Below are 20763 nucleotides of genomic sequence, written 5' to 3'. Positions count from 1 at the left end.
AGTCTAAGGAAATATAAGGATGCACTGCCTTTGATTTTATATGCTCTTAATTAAGAAGCATAAAATCTAAGGCAGTGCAAGCAGTTAACATGGGGTGGTCAGTGCAATATTGTGTCAGTTTGGTGTGACAGAAGCACTGGGAAAGCAAAAATAAGAGTATGAGGTGTTATGAGCCTAATGACTCTGATCAGCTGTACAGAGAAATAGAGTGAGTCAGTAAATTAGAATGTCTTATAATGGGGGATTTTAACTTTCCAGATATTGACTGGAACTTGTGAGTTGGTCACTCACATACCCACACTAGCAAGACTTGTGGATTTATTGGACTGTTTTCTTCAGCAACGTGTTAGAGAGGCAACAAGAGAGAGTAATACACTTTATCTGATTATCAGCAGTGATTATTCATGCATTAAGAATCTGCAGATTAAAGAGCCACCTAGTTGATCATGATGACTGATATGAAATTTACTTAAAGATGTAACTACCATCTTTCAAATTGAAGGGTTTTGCTTTTGTAAAGGTGACTACAGTTATCTCAGACAATTTTTAAATTCTATGCAGTTGGACTAACTGATGATGTTACCATCAATAAATTATAAATGGGAAACATTCAAGGAAATAATCATACTAAGAAATACTATTCAAGGCTATTAGATCTAAGTGGATGTCAGATGAATTAATGAGACTCTTTACAGAGAAGAAAAAAGCATGGGATGCATATAAATCATTAGGTGATATAGAAGCCTCTTGTAGCTGTAAACTAGTCTGCAATAAAGTCACTAAGGGTGTTAGGCAAGCTAAGGCAGATCATGACAAATCTTTGGCAAAGGATGCAAAGAAAATAGCAAAAACTACTTTATTTATGTAATCACTAGAAGGAAGAGGATGAATGATATTGGTCCACTAGATATTGATGGTTCAACTGTTGATAATCCTTCTCAGGTTGCTGACAATCTGAATAAGTATTTTGCATCTACATTCCCCCATGAGGAATTCTTTAGTGAAGTGGATGCCAGAAGTTTTCAAACTATCATGGAGCTAAATGATTTTGTAATAACCAAGGGGAAAGTGGAAGAGAAATTGCTCAAGTTAAATGTAAGAGAGGCACGTGGGGTGGACAGGATCAATCCAGTTATATTAAGGGAGGCAGGAAATGAGGTAAGAAAACCCGTAGCTATAATTTCAAGAGCATCCTTGAATTTAGTGGAATTTCTCGTGAAACGGAGATGTGTGAAGTATCCTCAATCCACAAAGGAGGTTCAAAGAGGGACACGAATAATTACAGACCTGTTAGCTTCACTTCTGTTGGAAAATAATGGAGCCACTGGTTAAAGAATAATGCAGGACCATCTAGACAGGAATGCAATTATATTTCAGCTACAGCGTTGGGTTTGTCAAGAGACAATCTTTTCTAACCAGTTGTATTGGATTTTATGATGCATTAACAAAGGAACTGGATGCAAAAAATAATTTTGATATTATATACTTGGATTTCAGGAAAGCTTTTGAAACCCTTGCACATAATAGAGTGGCATTAAGGGCAAGTTACTGCTGTGGATAAAGGGTTAGTTTAGTGAGAGTAGACAGAGTTGTTATCAGTGGACACTGCTCTTCTTGTACTAATGTTATCACCAGAGTTCCCCTGGTTTAAGTGCCGGGCCCAGTGTTGTTTTCTTTATTTATTAATGATATTGATGAAGGTATAGCAGGCTTAATGTCTAAGTTTGCAGATGATTAATGATAGTAATTTTAGTATGCTACTATAAGAATGTCTAGAAAAATTACGCAGTTGGTTGAGAAATGGCAATTGAAGTTTAACATTGACAAATGGAAGGTAGTACTGCATATGGGCAGCAGTAATCCCAGAGTACCAGAGTAACTTATCAGCACTATGGCATCCACATATCCACATTGATAGTGCTGAGTGTAAACTCAGGGTAGTGGAAAATGAAAAAGGCTTTGGAGGGGGGGGGTAATTGCGTAGTCGGATTTGAAGTTCTCTTAGCAGTGCAGACAAAACCTCATGTGCTGCCTGGACAGCACTTGAGGTTTTGTCCATGATATGTAGGAATTTTGCTAGCAGGGAGAAGGATGTGATTATCCTATTGTACAAGGCTACATACTGCATATAGATCTGGAGGCCTAATTTTGGGAAGGATGTAGAGCTGCTAGTTTGGTTACAAAGAAGGGCAGTGTGATGTTTGAAGGGAACAAAGGTCTTAACAAGAAAGGCTTCATTTCTGCGAATTATGGCATCTGGTTACTAGACACATGCAAAGTCCTTCGACTGAGATATTTAAGGCTATGTGTGGATTGAATAAGCTCATTGCTGGTGGCATTCTCCCTCGTTTTCAGACTATGTATATGAGGGGCAAAAGTTCAATTTGTGGAAGGATGGTTGCCAAATAAATGTGCGGAAGTTGTCTTTAGCCGCTGGGTAGTTGATTGTTTGAACAGACTTCCATCTGATGTTGTGTAAGTGGATAGCTTGAATAAATTAAATGTAGTACTAGACACACTGTTGGAGGGGATGGATAGGTGAAATGGAAAGTGGGTTTTTTTTTTTTTGTCTGATGCTGTATAAGTTTGCTTTCTTGCATCATTTGCCACTACTAATACTAACATTTTAATTTATTATGTTTTTGGAAATTTACTAGCCATTGAAGACTTCCTGTCCTACAGAAGGTAGTTATGGTTGGTGACTCTATTGTCAGTTAAACAGAAAATATATTCTGCAAAAAGTACTGGTGAAATTGGATCAGGGTGTCTGCTGGGGGGGCACTAAAGTTAATACCATATATCATTAACTTTTATGCCTTTAAAAGTTATATTTTAATTGCACAAAAATTAATATTGTTGTACACAGTGGTGCTAATGATATTAAGGATAGGAGATCTGAGGATTTACTTAACAAGGATAGGACACCATTAAAAAAAAAGTAATGAGTTAGGATTATAATTGAAAGTGTCTGCAATTTTGCTGAACCTGATAGAATGGAGTACATGATGAGAGCCTTGTCAATTAGTTTGGTTGTTGCAAGATTATGGAAATCATATGAAGTAGAATTTTTCTGACCACAGTCTATTCTTGTTGACAGGAGAGACTGTTTTTATATGGATGCAATACATTTAAATGAGCAGACTTGCATCACTTGTTGTTGAAGTTGATAGCCTGAACAAATTTAAGGCTCAGCTGGACAGGTATTTCGAACGAATGGAGGGGTGAAATGGGAATGGTGTTTTTTTTTTTTTTTTTTTGGCTGATGCTGAATAAACTTACTTTTTTGCATCATATGCCTCTACTAATGCTAATACTTATGTAAACTCTAGAAGGAAGGGGATGAATCAGATTGGTACACTTGATATCGATGGTTCAACTGTTGATGATCCTGCTCAGGTAGCTAACAAACTAAATGAATATTTTGCATCAACATTCACACATGAGGAGTTATTCAGCGAGGGGAATGCCAAAGGTGTATTCAAATCTGGCAGTAAGGTAGATAATCTTGTAATAACTGAGAGTAAAGTGGAGGAGAAATTGTTGAAGATAAACACAAGAAAGGCACCTGGGGTGCATGGGATCTATCCAGTTATATTAAAGGAGGCAGCAAAGGAAGTAAGCAAACCCTTAGCCATAATTATGAGAGCTTCCTTGGACTCAGGGGAGGTACCCACAGACTGGAGATGTGCAAATTTAACTCCAATCCACAAAGGAGGATGAAAGAGAAACACAGGTAATTACAGATCTGTTAGTTTAACTTCTGTTCCAGGGAAATTAATGGAGGCACTGATTAAAGAAGCACTGCAGGATCATCTAGACAAAACTTTAGTTATAACTCGGACACAGCATGGTTTTGTTAAGGGAAAGTCTTGCCTGACCAATTTGATTGGATACTATGATGCAGTCACAAAAGAACTGGATGCACGGAATAACTTTGATATTATATACTTGGATCTTAGAAAGACTATGCACACTATTATGGAAGACTGCTGCACAAATTGGAGCAGTGTGGCATTGGAGGCAAATTGCTGCTATGGATAAAGGGGTGGTTGAGGGGGAGAAGACAGAGAGTGGTAATCAATGGACACTGCCCATCATGGACTAATGTTATTAGTGGAGTCCCTCAGGGTTCAGTGTTGGGTCCATTATTGTTTTCTGTATTTATAAATGATATTGATGATGATATATCAAGCTTAACGTCCAAGTTTGCAGACGATACAAAGGTTGGCAGGGTTGTTAAGGACCTGGAGGTAATTGTGCAGGCAGATATGAAGTTCTCTGAGCAGTTTGTTTGTTTGTTTGTTTGGTTTTTAGGAGCATTAGAAACTAAGGCCATATTGCTCCGTGATATGCGGTGGTCATTCCCTGACCTTTCTGCATCCTCCGTATTTGGTGGTGACGGGCTCGAACCGCGGTCTAATCAAGAAGCGTGTGCTATGCACTGCTACTCCTTCCCACCTGGCTATCAGGCCATCAAGCAGTTGGTTGGTGGAACAAACTTCCATCCCTTGTTGTGGAAGTTGATAGCCTAAATAAATTTAAGGCACAGCTGGACAGGTATTCCGAACGAACAGAGGGGTAAAATGGTAGTGTGTTTTTTTTTTTTTTTTTTTTTGGCTGATGCTGCATAAGCTTTCTTTCTTGCATCATATGCCTACGCTAATGCAAATAATCTCCATGCACAATGCTAATGCTAAATAGAAGGGGTGCAAGATTATTTGCTGATGCTATCAAGACAGTGTTAAGTTGGCTGAAAAACTGTTGGCTTTATTGGAGTGGAAACACGGATTAATTCATAGTCTAATAGGTAATAGCTGCAACCAGAGATGAAAGTGATTCTTGCACAACTTCTCTTGGGACATATAGATAAAGTGGGTTGTTGGAGTTTACAAGGCCTGCTAGGTGTTAGGGACTGGCAAATACATGAACTGTTTTATGGTGCAATTATATTTGCCTGTACAACAATGTTAGGTGTATAGTAAACAGAATTTTATTGAATTTGAAGTACTAGTTAATTCATAAAATGCAAACATTGTGAAGTTAATAAACACATATTGTCACTCAGACATATGGGATGTGGAATTTGAATGTGGTGAGTACATCTGTACTTAAAGGACAGACAGGACAGAAGGGGTGGGTGGAATTATGCTCTTGGTTAAGAAGAACATAGAATCCGAAGCAGTACACCCAGTTGATATGGGTGATCAGTCAGTGATAAGTTAGTTTGGTGTGATGTAATCACCGGGAAAACTGAAATGATAGGATTCTGCTATAGGCCAAGTGACTGTGATAAGTATAATGAAAAGCTACACAGACATATCAAATAGCCCAGTAAATCACACTTTAAAACAGCGGAACTGAACTTTCTGCATATTGAATGGAACTTGTGGATTGGTTGCTCATACAATTAGCAGAAATTTTCTGGACTTATTTATTACTGCTTTCTACAGCAGACAGGAAACAAAAGTTTTAGAGAGACAACAAGAGAAAGCAATACCCTTGATCTAATTATTAGCTGTGACTCTTTATATGTTGGTCCCTGTGGCTTGCCACAGACACTATCTCAGGTATGACATGCTAGAGTTTGCTACCTTGGAGTCTAAAATGATGATGAAATATATTCAGGTGACACTCACACAAATCAGGTGGACCAAATTATGGTGAAGTCCAGCTGTTCTATAATAACCAATTCCTCTGCTTGCACCTTCGTGATAGTGATGAGACCATCAATAACCCTGTGTATACCCTGCCCTTGTGTGCATGTCTCTGAAAGACTGCACCTAGTATACTTGAGACAACAACCCAGGTGTGAAACAATGTAAGTAGTGGTTGTGATGTCCACACGCAGGAAGGCTACTCCTCTCTGTCTCCAGGCTGTACTAGGTGGTGGATGACTCTCATAAACTAGTACTGTACCATGACTTTTCTTATTGGAGCTCAAGTGGTGAAACCTATGTTTAGTCTCCAGAGCTCTAGCAATGCACTGTTTCTTCCACCATGCAATGTGATTGATGTCTTTTGAGGTTATGATGGGCATCATAGCAAGATCTAGTATTTCTTACATTTTCAGAGTATAGCTCTCAGTTTTCACAAGCAAGCTGTTAGATAATCCACCGGACTGAACCTATTCGCAACTATCTAGAAGGCATTCAGATCAGCTAGGGTGTAATATTCAGTTTGCTGGTCACACAGACCCAGCTGGTCAACAGGGTTCGAGCCCGTGATCCACCAAATACAGAGGATGCGGAAAGGTCAGGGAATGACCACTGCATATCCCCGGAGCAATATGGCCTTAGTTGCTAATGCTCCTAAAATCCAAAATAACAACATAACAACAACCCAGCTGGTCAAGGTGCTGAGGCTTTATTAGTTACTAATGGCTTCACACAGACCATTTATTTACCAGAATTTCAGACAATCCTAACCACACACCCTACACCCTTTTCTTACAAACAGCCTTTCAAAGTGCATAGTTGAGGTGAATACTCCTCTATGCACTTCAGATCACAACTTGGTGATTGAACCCTTCTTCAGTGGAGCTCTTCTCTCATAGCCATTCTCAGTCTGGCTTTGCTTGGCATTACAAGAATGCAAAATAGGATGATCTGCAAGATTTCTATTCTTCTGTTGCTTGATTAGATTACATCAGAAGATTTAAAACAGTAATGTTTTAAATCTTCTGATGTAACCCTCGCTCAGATTGTGTCAGATTGCTTATTTGGACCTTGGTTTTTAAATAAATGTGCCAAGGCTGTTCTACATACGAATGTTATTTATATTGCAATTGGCTAACATCCAAATCTTCAGGTTCATTTTTGACCTATACTAAGGCTCACAATAATTGTAAAGCACTTATTAATCACTCTAAGTTAGATTTTGAACAGGCTAAGAGTAGAAAACTTGTTTCTTGTCCAAATGGTAGTCAAGTACTTTATGATGATGTCTTGCCAAAGGTATTGGTCACAACTTTTGTCCATCTGTACTCCTATCTCGCTTTAAACTTGTCGGTTCTATTGCTTCTCAACTAAATATATAAAGCTGATTTACTGGCATCCTATTTTTCTTTTAACTCTTGTACTGACAAATCTTGGTAAATCACTTCCTACCATCTCCAGTAGACTACACTCAATGCCTCCTGTGATCTTCTGACAAAAGGATGCTGGAAGAATTTTGAACAACCTTATGCCAAGAGGACTCCAGCCTCTGATGCCATTTTCCATTTGTCACTTGTTCTCAAACATTTGTCCCCAAACTTTTTTCTGTCTGTGTCAGCTTTTTTACACTTTGTTTCAGATGTTTTTCCTTCTGCTTGTAAATTTACTCATATTCCTCTAGTTCCCAGCTAACTAGGTGAAACTGAAGCAATTGCTCTTGACATTTCTAAGGCTTTTGATCGTGTTTCTCAAGAAACCTTACCTGCACAAACAGCTTGCTTCAACTTCTTGAATACCCTCTACTAATTTCTTAACTGCTGATCTCCAGGTAATTCTCTAGTGGGACGAAGATAATTTAGTTAATTTCAATCCTTCTGAAACACAGCCCTGTCTTGTATTTCACAACAAAGAGTCTACTGTTCTTGTGCTTATCTTTGATGACATTCAGATTTCTAGACAGTATCATGTATTTCTATTAGGGATTACCCTTACTTCCAATTTCTTTTGGCCTAGCACAAATAATGTTTTTTCTGCATCTTAAAAACTGTGTTTTCTCTGTTTCTTTCACCATTACATTTCTTCTGCACAACTACTCATTCTGTACAAATCTCAAACCCACCTTGCCATGTAATATCGTTCCCACATCTGGGGGTGGTACTACCAAAACCTCTCTCAGACTTCTAGACTTCATTCAAAAGAGGGCAGTCAGATTAGTTAATAATCTGTCTCTTACAAAGTCTTTCCACTCTCCGTCTCATAGATGTTGTCCTGCTGAATGCTTTTTCTGTAGATACTTCCATGGGCACTGTTTTTCTGAATTGACATTTCTAATTCCTCCCATCTCTTCCAGACCAATTCGAACATGTACCACAACCAATCAGCATCCATCACTGTCCAGCTTCAAAGCCTTTAACTTCTGTTTTCTGGAGTGAACCTCTTTCACATGTATTTTCTGAAAATAGTCTACACAAATTCAAGTCTAATATCAATCTTCAGTCTTTTAAACTTTTGTTCTATGCATGGTGCTAAGTACTATGGTTCTAATACCTTTTGTGTTTGTGATTTTCATTAAAAATAATAAAAATCTTCAGATAAAGGAACCACTAATTGGCTGAGATTATAATATATTGATATAATATTGATTTAAAGATATACCTACTGTCAAGAATCAAGAGAAGGGATTTTGCTTTTGCAAAGGCATTTACAGTGGTCTTAGACAGTTTTTAAAATTCCTTTCAGTGGGACCAACTGGTGATCTTACTAATGTAAATTCTAAATGGGAAGCATTTGGGGAAGTAATCACAGAAGCTACTAACTTTTTTATACCAACTAAGAGATATAGTTTAAGATTTTTACCAAATTGGATGTGAGATGAATTGATCAGACTAATGGTAGAGAAGAAAAATGCTGGGGTTGATTACAGATTATCAGGGTACATGGAATCCTACTGCAAGTACAAAACATACAAACTTGTCTGCAGTCAGATCACAAAGGGGGTTAAGCAGGTGAAGGCATATTATGAGAAGACCTTGGTTAAGAATGCAAAGAATTCTTATCTTAACACAAGAAGGACATTGATGAACCATAGTGTCTCACTAGATCAATAAGGTAAAATTGTTGATGATCTTTGTCAGACTACTGATAAACTAAATAAATATTTTACATTGACATTCACTTTTGAAGAAGTTTTTGGGGATGGGAATACCAGATGTATACCCAGTTATAACAGGGAGTTAAATGATTTTGTGATAAGTGTGAAGAAAGTGGAAGAGAAATTGTTGAAGTTAAAGTATTATCTTGAAAGGAATGGAGTTATATCACTGTATAAATTCCTTAAGAGGATATCTTGTTTGAATAATCTAATTAGCTACTATGATGTTTAACAAAGGAGCTGGTTGTAAAAAAGAAACATCATATACTTAGATTTAGATAATGTGATTAGTGGAGCCCCTCAGGGTTTGGTGCTGGGGCCCTTGCTGTTTTTAAATATTTATTAAAATATTGAAGAAGGCATATCAAGCTTGTTTTCTAAGTTTGCAGATGGTATAAAGGTTGGCAGGGTGGTTAATGACAGAAATCAAAGCATACTACAGGCACTCCCCGACTTACGTAAGGGTTGCGTTTCGCAGAACTCTGTGTAAATCGAATTTTACGTAAGTCAGAATTTCCCTAAATGCTTTGCAGCACTGGAAGCTATGCTTGCTGAATTTGATTGAAGCATAAAAGAAATGTTCGATGAACATGTAAATAGAATTATTTATTCAATTTTTTTTTATCTCGTGCGTAAGTAAAAATTACAAAAGTGTGCAGTTACAAAAATTTCAAAATTATAAAATTACAAAAAAAAAAAAAAAAAGGAAGGGGACAGGCATAATGTCAGCAAGTTTTACCTTTTGAGCATCATTGCCAGAATCAACGTCTTCAGCTGATAAGTACACCACTGCAGAGGTTGAAAGCTATAGAATTTTAGAAGGGGTTTTTTCCGACACATCACAAAATTTCTCTGCTGCTGCAGAATTAGCACTGACGACTTCATTGCATACTTTAATGTTGTGGAAATCAGCACGATGCTTGAACCTAATAAAACCACCCATTGCTTGCCACAAACTTGACTTGGGGTTCGCCGTACTTATCCTTAATATCTTCATAAATACTTCTTACTTTTGCTTGAATAGCCATTAGACTCAGTGGCACTCGCTTCTGAATCAGATTTTCCATTCATACTTTCCATATTTTCCATCCATAGCTATTCCATCTTCGATATATCACTTGAATGCGGTTTTGTGATCACTGATGATCATAAATATAGTAGTAGTGGCATGTGATGCAAGAAAGAAAGTGTATGAGCTTATGCAGCATCAGCCAAAAACCAAAAAAATAAAAAAAATTCACACAATGTGTTGATCCTTTTACATGTTCTTTTATATATGCACTGTTCTTTGAATTAGCATTCATTGTTTAAGCAGCGAGACCTAATTCCCATGCAATAGATGACAAACTTTGTTCTGCTTCGTACTTCTTAATCATTTTAATCTTCATTTCTAAATCAATTTTGTTTCGTTTCCTAGCACTGCCACCACTTGCAGGGTATTGAAATAGCAGTAATCCCATAATAACATACCAATTAGGTGCTATCTCACTCTAGGTAGTGGAGAAGGAGATATTTAGGGCTGTTTGTTCAATCTGACATGAAGTTTTCTGAGCAGTGGAAAGTGCTAGGACAGCTCACTTTGTTCTGTCAATGATTTACCGAAATTTTGTATAGTGGGGACAAGAAGGTGATTATCTCATGAGGCTTCCAGACCTGCATAACTGGTCTGGAAGCCTCATTTTTGCAGAATCTGTTTGAATGGGTGCAGAGATGAGAAACCAGATTAGTCATAGACAAAAATGGCATTGTCACCACCAAAGATTTCATTTCTGCAAATTTCAGCACTTAGAAACTAGGCACATGCAAGGAGACCTGTTGAACTGTTTATGGCTTTAAATTTATTTAATAAACCAAATGCTGATGGCATCATTGCTCAGAAAACACATACAAAGTCACATAATATTAAATTGAAAAAGGATGGATGCAGGATAGATGTGCAAAAATTTGTTTTCAGCATAGAATTATTTGGAACAGACTATTATATGATATTGTGGAAGTGGGTAGTTTGAATGCAATTAATGAACAATTGCACAGATTATTAGAGGGAATGGACTGATGAGGTAGACTTTTTTTTTTTTTTTTTTTTTTGCTTGCATCATTTGACACTACTAATACCCTTGATTAAAACTTTAGCAAATTGTCAACCTTTTCAAGTGAGTAGCCATACAAAATGAAAGTTCTTTTCATGGCACTGAGAAAATCACTTTAAATACACATCGGTGGGTATCTGGATAACATTCTTTTCTTATTCTTGTTAGGAATTGGATATATTCTGTTTTTGTCAAGAGCAGCTTCAGCTATATTGAGCCTGTTCACGTATATATTCTGTCTGCTTCCAAATATATCCTTTTATACAGAATAAATTGAGAGCTTATTATGAGGATGTCCAAATTCAGAACAGTCACAGACTTGTTTGTTACCCTCTTCTGAGCATGAATGATTTAGAATCTTAGTTCTTTTATTTGGTTCTATTCTGAACACTGTTAAAACTTTTTTGAAGTACAATAAACTCTTGATTTAATGGACCCTGATATAACGGATTTTGAATTTAACGGACCAGACAAATAATAATACAGTAATGTACATATTAATCTCGACCATATTATTTTTTTTAGGTTGTACAAAACTTCAGTGTTATTAATTAAAAATTAATAATAATTACCTATTTCCATTATTGTTTTGATAATCAAAGAAACCATGCACTCTTAAAGACATTATGAATCAGTTGCCTGTTATTTACACCAGCTCAAAGAATGTGTGGTTTACTGCAGAGATTTTTCCTGACTGGTTCTTCAACCACTTTGTCCCTGATGTGAGGTGCTTCCAGACAGATGTTCTGAAAATTTCCCCCAATAATGTAAAGGCATTGTTGCTTCTTGTAACAATGCCCCTGCTCATCCTAGTGCTGAGAAGTTAGTAAGGATGGCAGAATTAAATGTCTTTCTTTTGCCTCCTAACACAACTTCAGTTATTCAGCCAGTGGACCAGGGAATAATTGCAGCCTGCAAGAGGCTGTATAAGAAGAACTTTTTGGAAGAAGTAATGGTTGTGTTGGAGGATGAAGAAGATGCAGAAGAAGACAAGAGGAGCCAGGACACTTCAGAATTTGAGCCTACAACATTAAGTCTGCACTCTTTAACTTTGCAGCTGCTTGGAAGGAGATGAAGACTATGACTTTGGCAAATGGTTGGAAGAAGTTGTACAATATTGGACCTATTTGAATTTTGAAGGATTTGAGGTAAATGACTTTCATTGAAAATGATAGTGATCCTGGCTACCAAGTCCTCACTGAAGAAAAAATTGTGGACGAGGTTCAATATGGCAAGGCAGGGGAAGAAGAACACATTTGAGGAAGAGCAAATTACACTAGCAAGGCCTACACTATCTGAAATGAGAAATTTCATGGACATCGCCATCCACTAAATAGGGACATCTTCTGACCCTGAAATTGCCTCTTACTATGAACATTTTCGGCAGTTCAGGGTGATCATTATTAAGAAACAACATCAGAGTGGCAAACAACTGAAGCTGGATGCTTTCTTTAAGCGAACTTCACTGACACCCACTCCTATTTCACCTCCAACTGCGGTGCCTCCGTAGCCAGGTGGGAAGGAGCAGCAGTGCGTAGCACACGCTTCTTGATTATACCGGGGTTCGAGCCAGTCACCACCAAATACAGAGGATGCATAAAGGTCAGGAATGACCACCGCATATCCCGGAGCAATATGGCCTTAGTTGCTAATGCTCCTAAAAACCAAACAACAAACAACCTCCAACTGCTTGTACGTCTCAACCATCGACAAGAAGACAGATTAAACCAGTGCCTCCATTTGTGAACATTTCAGAAGAATCTGAAGCTGAGGATTCCCCTTCACCTCTACCTTCAGATACTGAATAACGACTATTGTAGTACTACCACTGCGGTCACAGCAAAATTCTTTTCAACTACACTGTCAAAAAGGTGTGTAAATATTGCATGTTCTTTATTATAATTTAATAATTTTATATTGTACAGTACTGTATTGCATTAAAGCCTTTTTTTACATTAAGAACAATAAAAAATGCCCCACCATACCTACCCGTTTCTGTTGTCCCCATTCCAGTTTTGCCTGATTTTAATTTTTAGGCGATTGTATTGAAATTAATAGAAATTAAATGAGAAGTGCTAATAAATGAGAAAAGGTAATGTGTTTAATTTAAATTTTGTAAAATATGTGTTAAATTTAAATTTTGTAAAAATAGTGTCAGAATCAGCAAACTGGGATAGGCAACACAAAGCCCAACGGGTATGTATCAGATTAAATGAGAATGGGTTCTTACTTCCTTCTTGTTCTGTGGTGGTCAAACTGAAAAGGGATCAATTCCCACCTGCTGGTTGTTTTATGTGTTGATTAAATGATACTGCGCAGCCACGCTTTTGATTGACTATGGTGTGCATGATGGTGAAATTGCTGTAGGCCCTATGTCAGTGCAAATGTTCTGATAGCCTTGAGAAGGTTTATATTGGAGTTAGTGGGGGGGGGAGTTGCCTCTGATGGCAGAAGGAACGTATATAAATGAAATGATGTGTTTATACAAGTACAATAAGTGTTAGAATGATTAAATACAAGAAGTATATTAATGAAAAAGTGTGTTAATGTAAATATATAGGAAATGCTATCCCCTAGACAAGGGCTGGTATAGTTTTCTAAGGCATAACGACCCATGTATGTCCGAGGGGATAGCTATATACATATTTACAGCCTCCTTCAATGTGAATTTTCACCCTGTGTTTCTAGGTTTTATACTGTGTTTGTAATTAAATGAAGGGATATAAATGTCATGTGTTTAAAATACCTTAGGCACGATTATTCTGTTGTTGGGTGTTTGATACAAGTTGGGTGTTTGATACCAATTATTCGAATGTCTGTTTTGGGGGAGGGGAAATTTGGTCAGCCGGGTTACAGTGCGGTCAGACGACGAGCACTCTTCTGAGTGCAATAAACCCGGGAATCAAAATTGGGAAGTCATTATCTTAGTTTGATGAAGGACACTGGTTTCTAGACAACCAGGCAAAGATGGGCTACGGGCCATTTATTGGTGTTATAGTTCTAAACTGGTTCAGTGTATTTTCAATAAGTGTATTGGGATTGGCATTGGGGTGGTGTAGATTGAGGTTTGCAAGTATGGCTGCTTTAATATGGTGTCTATTGTAATTGGCAGACACCATAATTAATATGGGAGCTAGTAATTCTTGCTCCATACCTGCCAACCTGCCTCCATACCTCCCAACCTTTACCTGCATTATTTCAAAAACAATATCAAAGAAGAAATTATATTCTACAAATACATTGATGATGTCCTGGTTATCAATTTCGACAATTTCGATATTATAGCCCAGCAAATTTATCCCGCAGATTTAACCATAGAACACACTAACCTGGATAGCAACCTACAAGTTTGCTATCTCGACAGCCAAATCACCATCACCAATGACAATGTTTACACTCGACATTATGATAAGAGAGACCATTTTAGCTTCCCAGCTATAAAGCTTATCAACTGGGAGAGCAATTTGGCTAAGCATATCCATGGCAACACTATTAGAAATCAGACAAACAGGTTAATACACATCTGCAATAATCTAGATAACATGACGGAAGCAATAAAAAAAATTGATAGATATTCTCATCAAGAATAATATACCTGCCAATTACAGCAGACACCATATTAAAGCGGCTGTATTTGTGAACCTCAACCTACACCACCCCAACGCCAATCCCAATACACTTATTGAAAATACACTGAACCAGTTTAGAACTATAACACCAGTAAATGGCCCGTAGCCCATCTTTGCCCGGTTGTCTAAACACCAGTGTCCTCATCAAATTAAGATAATGACTTCCCAATTTTGATTCCTGGGTTTATTGCACTCAGAAAAGGCTCGTCGTCTGACTGCACTGTAACCCTGCTGACCAAATTTCCCCCTCCCCGAAAACAGACAATCTAATAATTGGTAATTTATCAACTTGTATCAAACTCCCAACAACAGAATAATTATGCCTAAGGTATTTTAAACACATAATGTTTATATCCCTTCATTTAATTACAAACACAGTATAAAACCTAGAGACACAGGGTGAAAATTCACATTGAAGGAGGCTGTAAATATGTATATAGCTATCCCCTTTGACATACATGGGTCATTATGCCTTAGAAAAGCTATACCGGCCCTTGTCCAGGGGATAGCATTTCCTATATATTTATATTAACACACTTTTTCATTAACATACTTCTTGTATTTAATCATACTTAACACTTATTGTACTTGTATAAACACATCATTTCATTTATATAAGTTCCTTCTGTCATCAGAGGCAAACCCCCCTCCCCACTAACTCAAATATATAAACCCTCTCAAGGCTATCAGAACATTTGCATTGACATAGGGCATATTGCCTAGCAATTTCACCATCATGCATGCCATAGTTGATGAAAAGCGCGGCTGCACAGTATCATTTAATCAACACATAAAACAACCAGAAGGTGGAAATTGTTCCCTTTTCAGTCTGACCACCACAGAACAAGAAGTAAGAACCCATTCTCATTTAATCTGATACATACCCATTGGGCTTTGTGTCGCCTATCCCAGTTTGCTGATTCTGACACTATTTTTACAAAATTTAAATTTAACATATATTTTACAAAATTTAAATTAAACACATTGTTTTCTCATTTATTAGCACTTCTCATTTAATTTCTATTAATTTCAATACAGTCGCCTAAAAATTAAAATCAGGCAAAACTGGAATGGGGACAATGGAAACAGGTAGGTATGAGACATTCTTTTAGTCTGGCTATCGGTCTGCTCAAAGTCCCCAAAGAAGTAGCAGACCGATGACCAAATGAGAGAATGTTATTTACAATTTTCATTGTTCATTATCATTTTTATTTTTATTTCCATTTTCATTAATATAATTTTATATAGGCCTTCCAGGCTAAAGCTAGTTTACCTTTACTAACTTGTTAGTTTGGTCCTTATATACCTAATTCCCTACAGATAGGTACCATTAAATAAAATTGATTAATATAATTTCATGCATATATAATGCCTAATTGCTCTACGTGCAATAGCATTAACGTTACACAACTGACAGGTACCTAATACAGTAAACTTTACCAAATATAATTTTTATAGTCTTCAGTAAGAACACAATATATATATATACACATACACATAAGACCCCCGTATCTGCGGGGGATACGTTCCAAGACCTATCATGGATGGCCGAAACTGCGGATATAAGCGAACACCTGCTGACCCCATATATAACGTGATTTTCTTGTACATACATACATACATATAATAAAGTATAATTGATAAATGAAACACACAGTAAGACATTACCAACATTAAATACGATTAATAATAAAGTACAGCAGACTCTCGATTTACTGGGATTGGATTAACCTGGACACTTCAAGACTCCAAATTAAAAAAAAAAAAAAAAAAAAAAAAACCAGAAATCATAAAATTCAAGTAATAACTAGAATAGGCATAAACAGATATTTTGCAAGTTGTAAATAAGCGACAAGAACCAGAGTTATAAGTCGTCATTGGGAGATTAGTGTGCCATCTTGTAACCCCCGCTGTCTTCACACCTACCGCTTAAAACAAAAAAAAAAAAAGAGAGAGACCAAATGTTTAGTTTGATTTAGTGTGTTGCATCGATTGTTGTGTTCCGTCGCACCGCAAGAGGAAAAATTTTGTTTCGTTATTTATGTCAGAGATGTTGGAATTTTTATTATTATTTTTTTTTGTTTTGTTTATAAATTGCAAAAATGATGGGCAAACGCAAGAGTTGTGCTTTCAAATTAAACAAAAACTTGAAATTATTCAAAAGTTTGAAAATGGTGAATCTGTTAAATCTCTAAAGAACCATTATAATGTTGGTGACCAAACCATACGCAACATTGTAAAAAATAAAGGGAAGCATCGTATTGGACACGCGAGTAGACGTGTTAAGTGTTTTAGTTTTTTTTCTGTGGTTAACCGTATTAGTTGATCTGTGGCACAACTGTATATATAAAAATAATAATAATATAAAACAATTTGTCTTGGTTAATACTGTGATAAAAGCACAGGTAGTCACACTGTAGTCAACTTTTCTCTGTATGTTTTTTCAGCCTACAGAATTTAATGTGCGGAGGACTCAGATTGACAAAAATTGTTTTAACTTGCCTTTAGTACTTATTTCCGTGGGTAAAGTACCTGCCCGGCAACCCAAAGGTCGCGGGTTCGATTCCCGCCTCGGGCTTGGATCAAAGTACTGCAAAAACCTTGGGAGGTGCAATATGGCCATAGAAGCCGATGCGCCAACAACTACCAAATCAAAAAAAAAAAAAAAAAAAAAAAAGTACTTATTTCCCACAAATAGCACTGTTTGAAGGTTAATCTGCTATTTTAAACTGTGAGACTGATATGGCAACCTAAAATTTAGTGTTAATAGAGTTCACCAGCTGGCTGATGAGGAACCAGAGTCTGAAACAGTGTCATAAAATGGTTGGGGAAGGACGTTACATGGTAATTTTCTGTAGAGTTATACTTTTTATAATGACCACTGTTATACCATGTGAATATTAAGATAGTTTATTCAGTTAATAACTAAAATACCAAAAGTATAATTTCATTGTCGTAACAGTGTTGTGTCTGTTAAACAAATACAGAATAACTTTTCAGTGATCCTGTTTGTTTTAAATGTAATACAGCCCTACCAAAGTGACCTGTTGAAAAGTTGGCATTTATGTTGTGAGACATGTTACTATAGCGTCTTCCTGTGCAGACAAAAAAAAAACCAAAAAAAAAAAAAACCGCACTCATAGAAGGGCAATGTAGCCAATGTTTTTCATATCAGCTATAACAAGTACCTTTTACCTATTTTATAGTTTTTAAGGGAACATGAGTTGGTACTATTCCTAAGGAGGATAATATGCTTCATTTAGTCTTTTGAGGAAATTATTGAATTTAATGCCTCTGCTCTTTTTTCGCACACAGTCTTACACAGTGCGGTAACTTCCACTAGACTGCGATGCAACAAAAATTTTACTGTGAAGATATGCTATGTTGTTAATAATTAAATGTGCTTATGTATAATTCAAAAAGCAATTTTTTTTCAAATGATAAGGCATTGTCAAGGATCAGAAGCCTTAGACTTTCCACCTTATATTAAATTATGTGAAGGTCAAGTTGTCTGAAAATATTATTAAATAGAATGGCATAAGCATGTTTTAATGATGCTGCCTAACATTGAATGAAATGTGAAGTTGCACTACTGGCATCACATTTCATTAATTTATTAGACAAGTATGTTATTTCATTATGCCTACATTACCTTGAGCTGTACTTAAAATGTACTTAAAAAATATTTCTTAGCTATGTTTGAATCATGCATTAATTTATCTTAATGTGTATATATAATTAATGATTTCATTAAAATGAAAATAAACATAATGTTATAGAAAAAGTCTGTAATCATTCTTTAGCAGCACTTAATTTGATATCTTAAAGATAAATTAATTTTGGTGCAGGTGTAAACAAAAATGCAGTTATTCAATTAAAAAGAGAGATCACAGATGCAGCTTCAGAAACCAACCATTTTAGGCCTCTTTATTTGGATGCTCAGGCCACTACACCACTGGTAAGTTTAATCATTAATGATAATGTATTTTTCTAATTGTCAAAAGCACATTTGGTTAAAATAATATTTACAAGGGTTCTAAAGGGTTCTGAAGGTAAAATACCATAGATACTCAAATATAAGTCGAGAAATTTTGAACATTTTCAAAATCAAAACTTATGCAGTTGCCTTATGTACAGGTCATGTCAGGTTTCTATATACAGAGAAAAATTTAAGTTGATAATTAAAGTGATTTTTTTAATGATTCAGGATAAAATCCATCTTGTTCTCAGTCCTTTATAAACTGAATGTGATGCATATCTAGTCGCTACTAATTCTTGTTACTTGGTGTTTTGTTGAGCAGATCTAGATAACAGTCTTGCATTTCTAAACTTCTATAGTGCTTCCATTTTGTTGTTACACAATAGTGTCAGAAATTGATATTAAAGTGAATTTATTTTAACCAGAAGTGGTAATCATGTAAACTAGTTTGATTGGTTTTACATGATTCCTGGTAATAACTTCATAGCTGGTAATTACTTTATAAATTGGTAATCATGTAACACCAGTGTGATTAATTCTTTAATAAAAAGTGAAAGTGTGACTAAAATAATATGAAAATGAGTCGTGAAGCTGGTTTTAAAATGAAAGTAGTTAATCTATCAGAGGCCACAAATAATTGTAGCATCTGCAGTTAAATATTCCATTCATTTACTGTCAAAAAAGGTTTTGTTTAAAATAGTTTTGCACAGTTTACCCATTTCATTATGCCAAAATATACAAAATCAGGCAACATCAACTATGCCTTCAAAGCATATTTTCTAATATTGGCTTGTACGCAGGTCAACACATTTTGTGACTTCCCGAGGCCCAAAACTGGTGACTGACTTGTACTGGAGTATCGCTGGTACTAGTATTTTACAATCGATAATAGCAGAATGACAGATTAGAAAAGACATTGAAATTAACTATTAATAATTTTAGTGAACAGTGCAAGTGGCCTTATAATTTAGATTTGTAGTCTTTTTTTTTTTGATTTTTTTAAAAAAAAACATACACTTTTATTATGTACTCTATGCATTCCATTAAAATAATGAAAATAAAATGTTTAAAATAAATTGATGCTATACTGCATGATTTCATAATGTGATATGGAATAATTTGCTTAATTTATGCATATAATTTAAACAAACCAAATCTCATGCATCTCTCAAGATATCGACCTGGAGGCTGAACTGATCATATTAAAGATTCGACCCCATTTCACCCACCTGTGTATTGCCCATTCTTCAGAACTTTTTTTTTCCATGTTGTGACAACTGAGGAAACCTAATGGTTTCCTCAGTTGTCACAAAAATTGATAGCTTCTTGGATATCCTGGTAGACTTCTTTTACATCCAAACCAAGCTTATCTTACCCAGAATGAATATTTGTATTAGTATTGGCAACATAATGTAAGGAAGTGAAACTTATACAGCACCAAGCAAAAAAAAAAAAAAAAATTTTTTTTTTCACCCATTGCTTTTGCCTATTTCTTTGAATAGGCAAATGAAGTGGGTAATGTAACGTACCAGCCGTGTGGTACTACACTCAGGGTAGTGGAGAATGAAAAAGACCTGGAGTAATTTTGCAGTTAGATATGAAATTTTTAGAGCAATTCTGGTGTCTTGTCAATTATATATAGGAACTTTGCTAGCAGGGATAAGGAGGTGATTATCCCTTTGTATAAGGCAATAGTCAGGCCACACTGTGAGTACTACATACAGGTCTGGAAGTCTCATTTTAGGAAGGATATAGAGCTGCTGGAACGAGTTGTTTGTTATTTGGTTTTTAGGAGCATTAGCAACTAAGGCCATATTGCTACGGAGATATGTGGTGGTCATTCCCTGACCTTTTCGCATCCTCCATATTTGGTGGTGACGGGTTCGAACCCCGGTCTGATCAAGAAGCGTGTGCTACGCACTGCTGCTCCTGCCCACCTGGAGGCGCCCTGGAACGAGTTCAGAGAAGGGCAATGAGATTTGTGAGAGGAACAAAGGGGTGCCCTTACCAAGGCTTAAGTTCTGCAAAGTACAGCATCTTGAGACTAGGCACCTAGGAGATGATCTGATTGAAGTGTATAAGACTTTGAATGGTTTGAGTAAGCTCAATGTCGCCTCCGTGGGCAGGAGCAGCAGTGCGTATCACACACTTCTTGATTATACTTGGGTTTCAACCCGTGACTACCAAATACGGAGGATGCAGAAAGGTCAGGGAATGACCACCGTATATCCCCAGAGCAATATGGCCTTAGTTTCTAATA

The 20763-nt window shown here is 36.4% G+C and overlaps 1 protein-coding gene across 1 annotated transcript in view; it reads left to right on the top strand.

The window, feature by feature from the left end:
- Positions 1–20763, top strand: part of LOC150079102 (cysteine desulfurase-like) — a 225576-nt gene that overhangs the window by 38404 nt on the left and 166409 nt on the right. The window contains exon 3 of the mRNA XM_090383894.1: positions 18373–18482. Coding sequence (XP_090240020.1) covers positions 18373–18482 — 110 coding nt within the window. The remainder of the gene's footprint in view (positions 1–18372; positions 18483–20763) is intronic.

This window comes from Mastigoproctus giganteus, chromosome 10 (genome assembly GCF_048544385.1).
Source record: "Mastigoproctus giganteus isolate SK-2022 chromosome 10, ASM4854438v1, whole genome shotgun sequence".
Taxonomy (NCBI): Eukaryota; Metazoa; Arthropoda; class Arachnida; order Uropygi; family Thelyphonidae; genus Mastigoproctus; species Mastigoproctus giganteus.
This window is presented reverse-complemented; position numbering and strand designations above follow the sequence as displayed.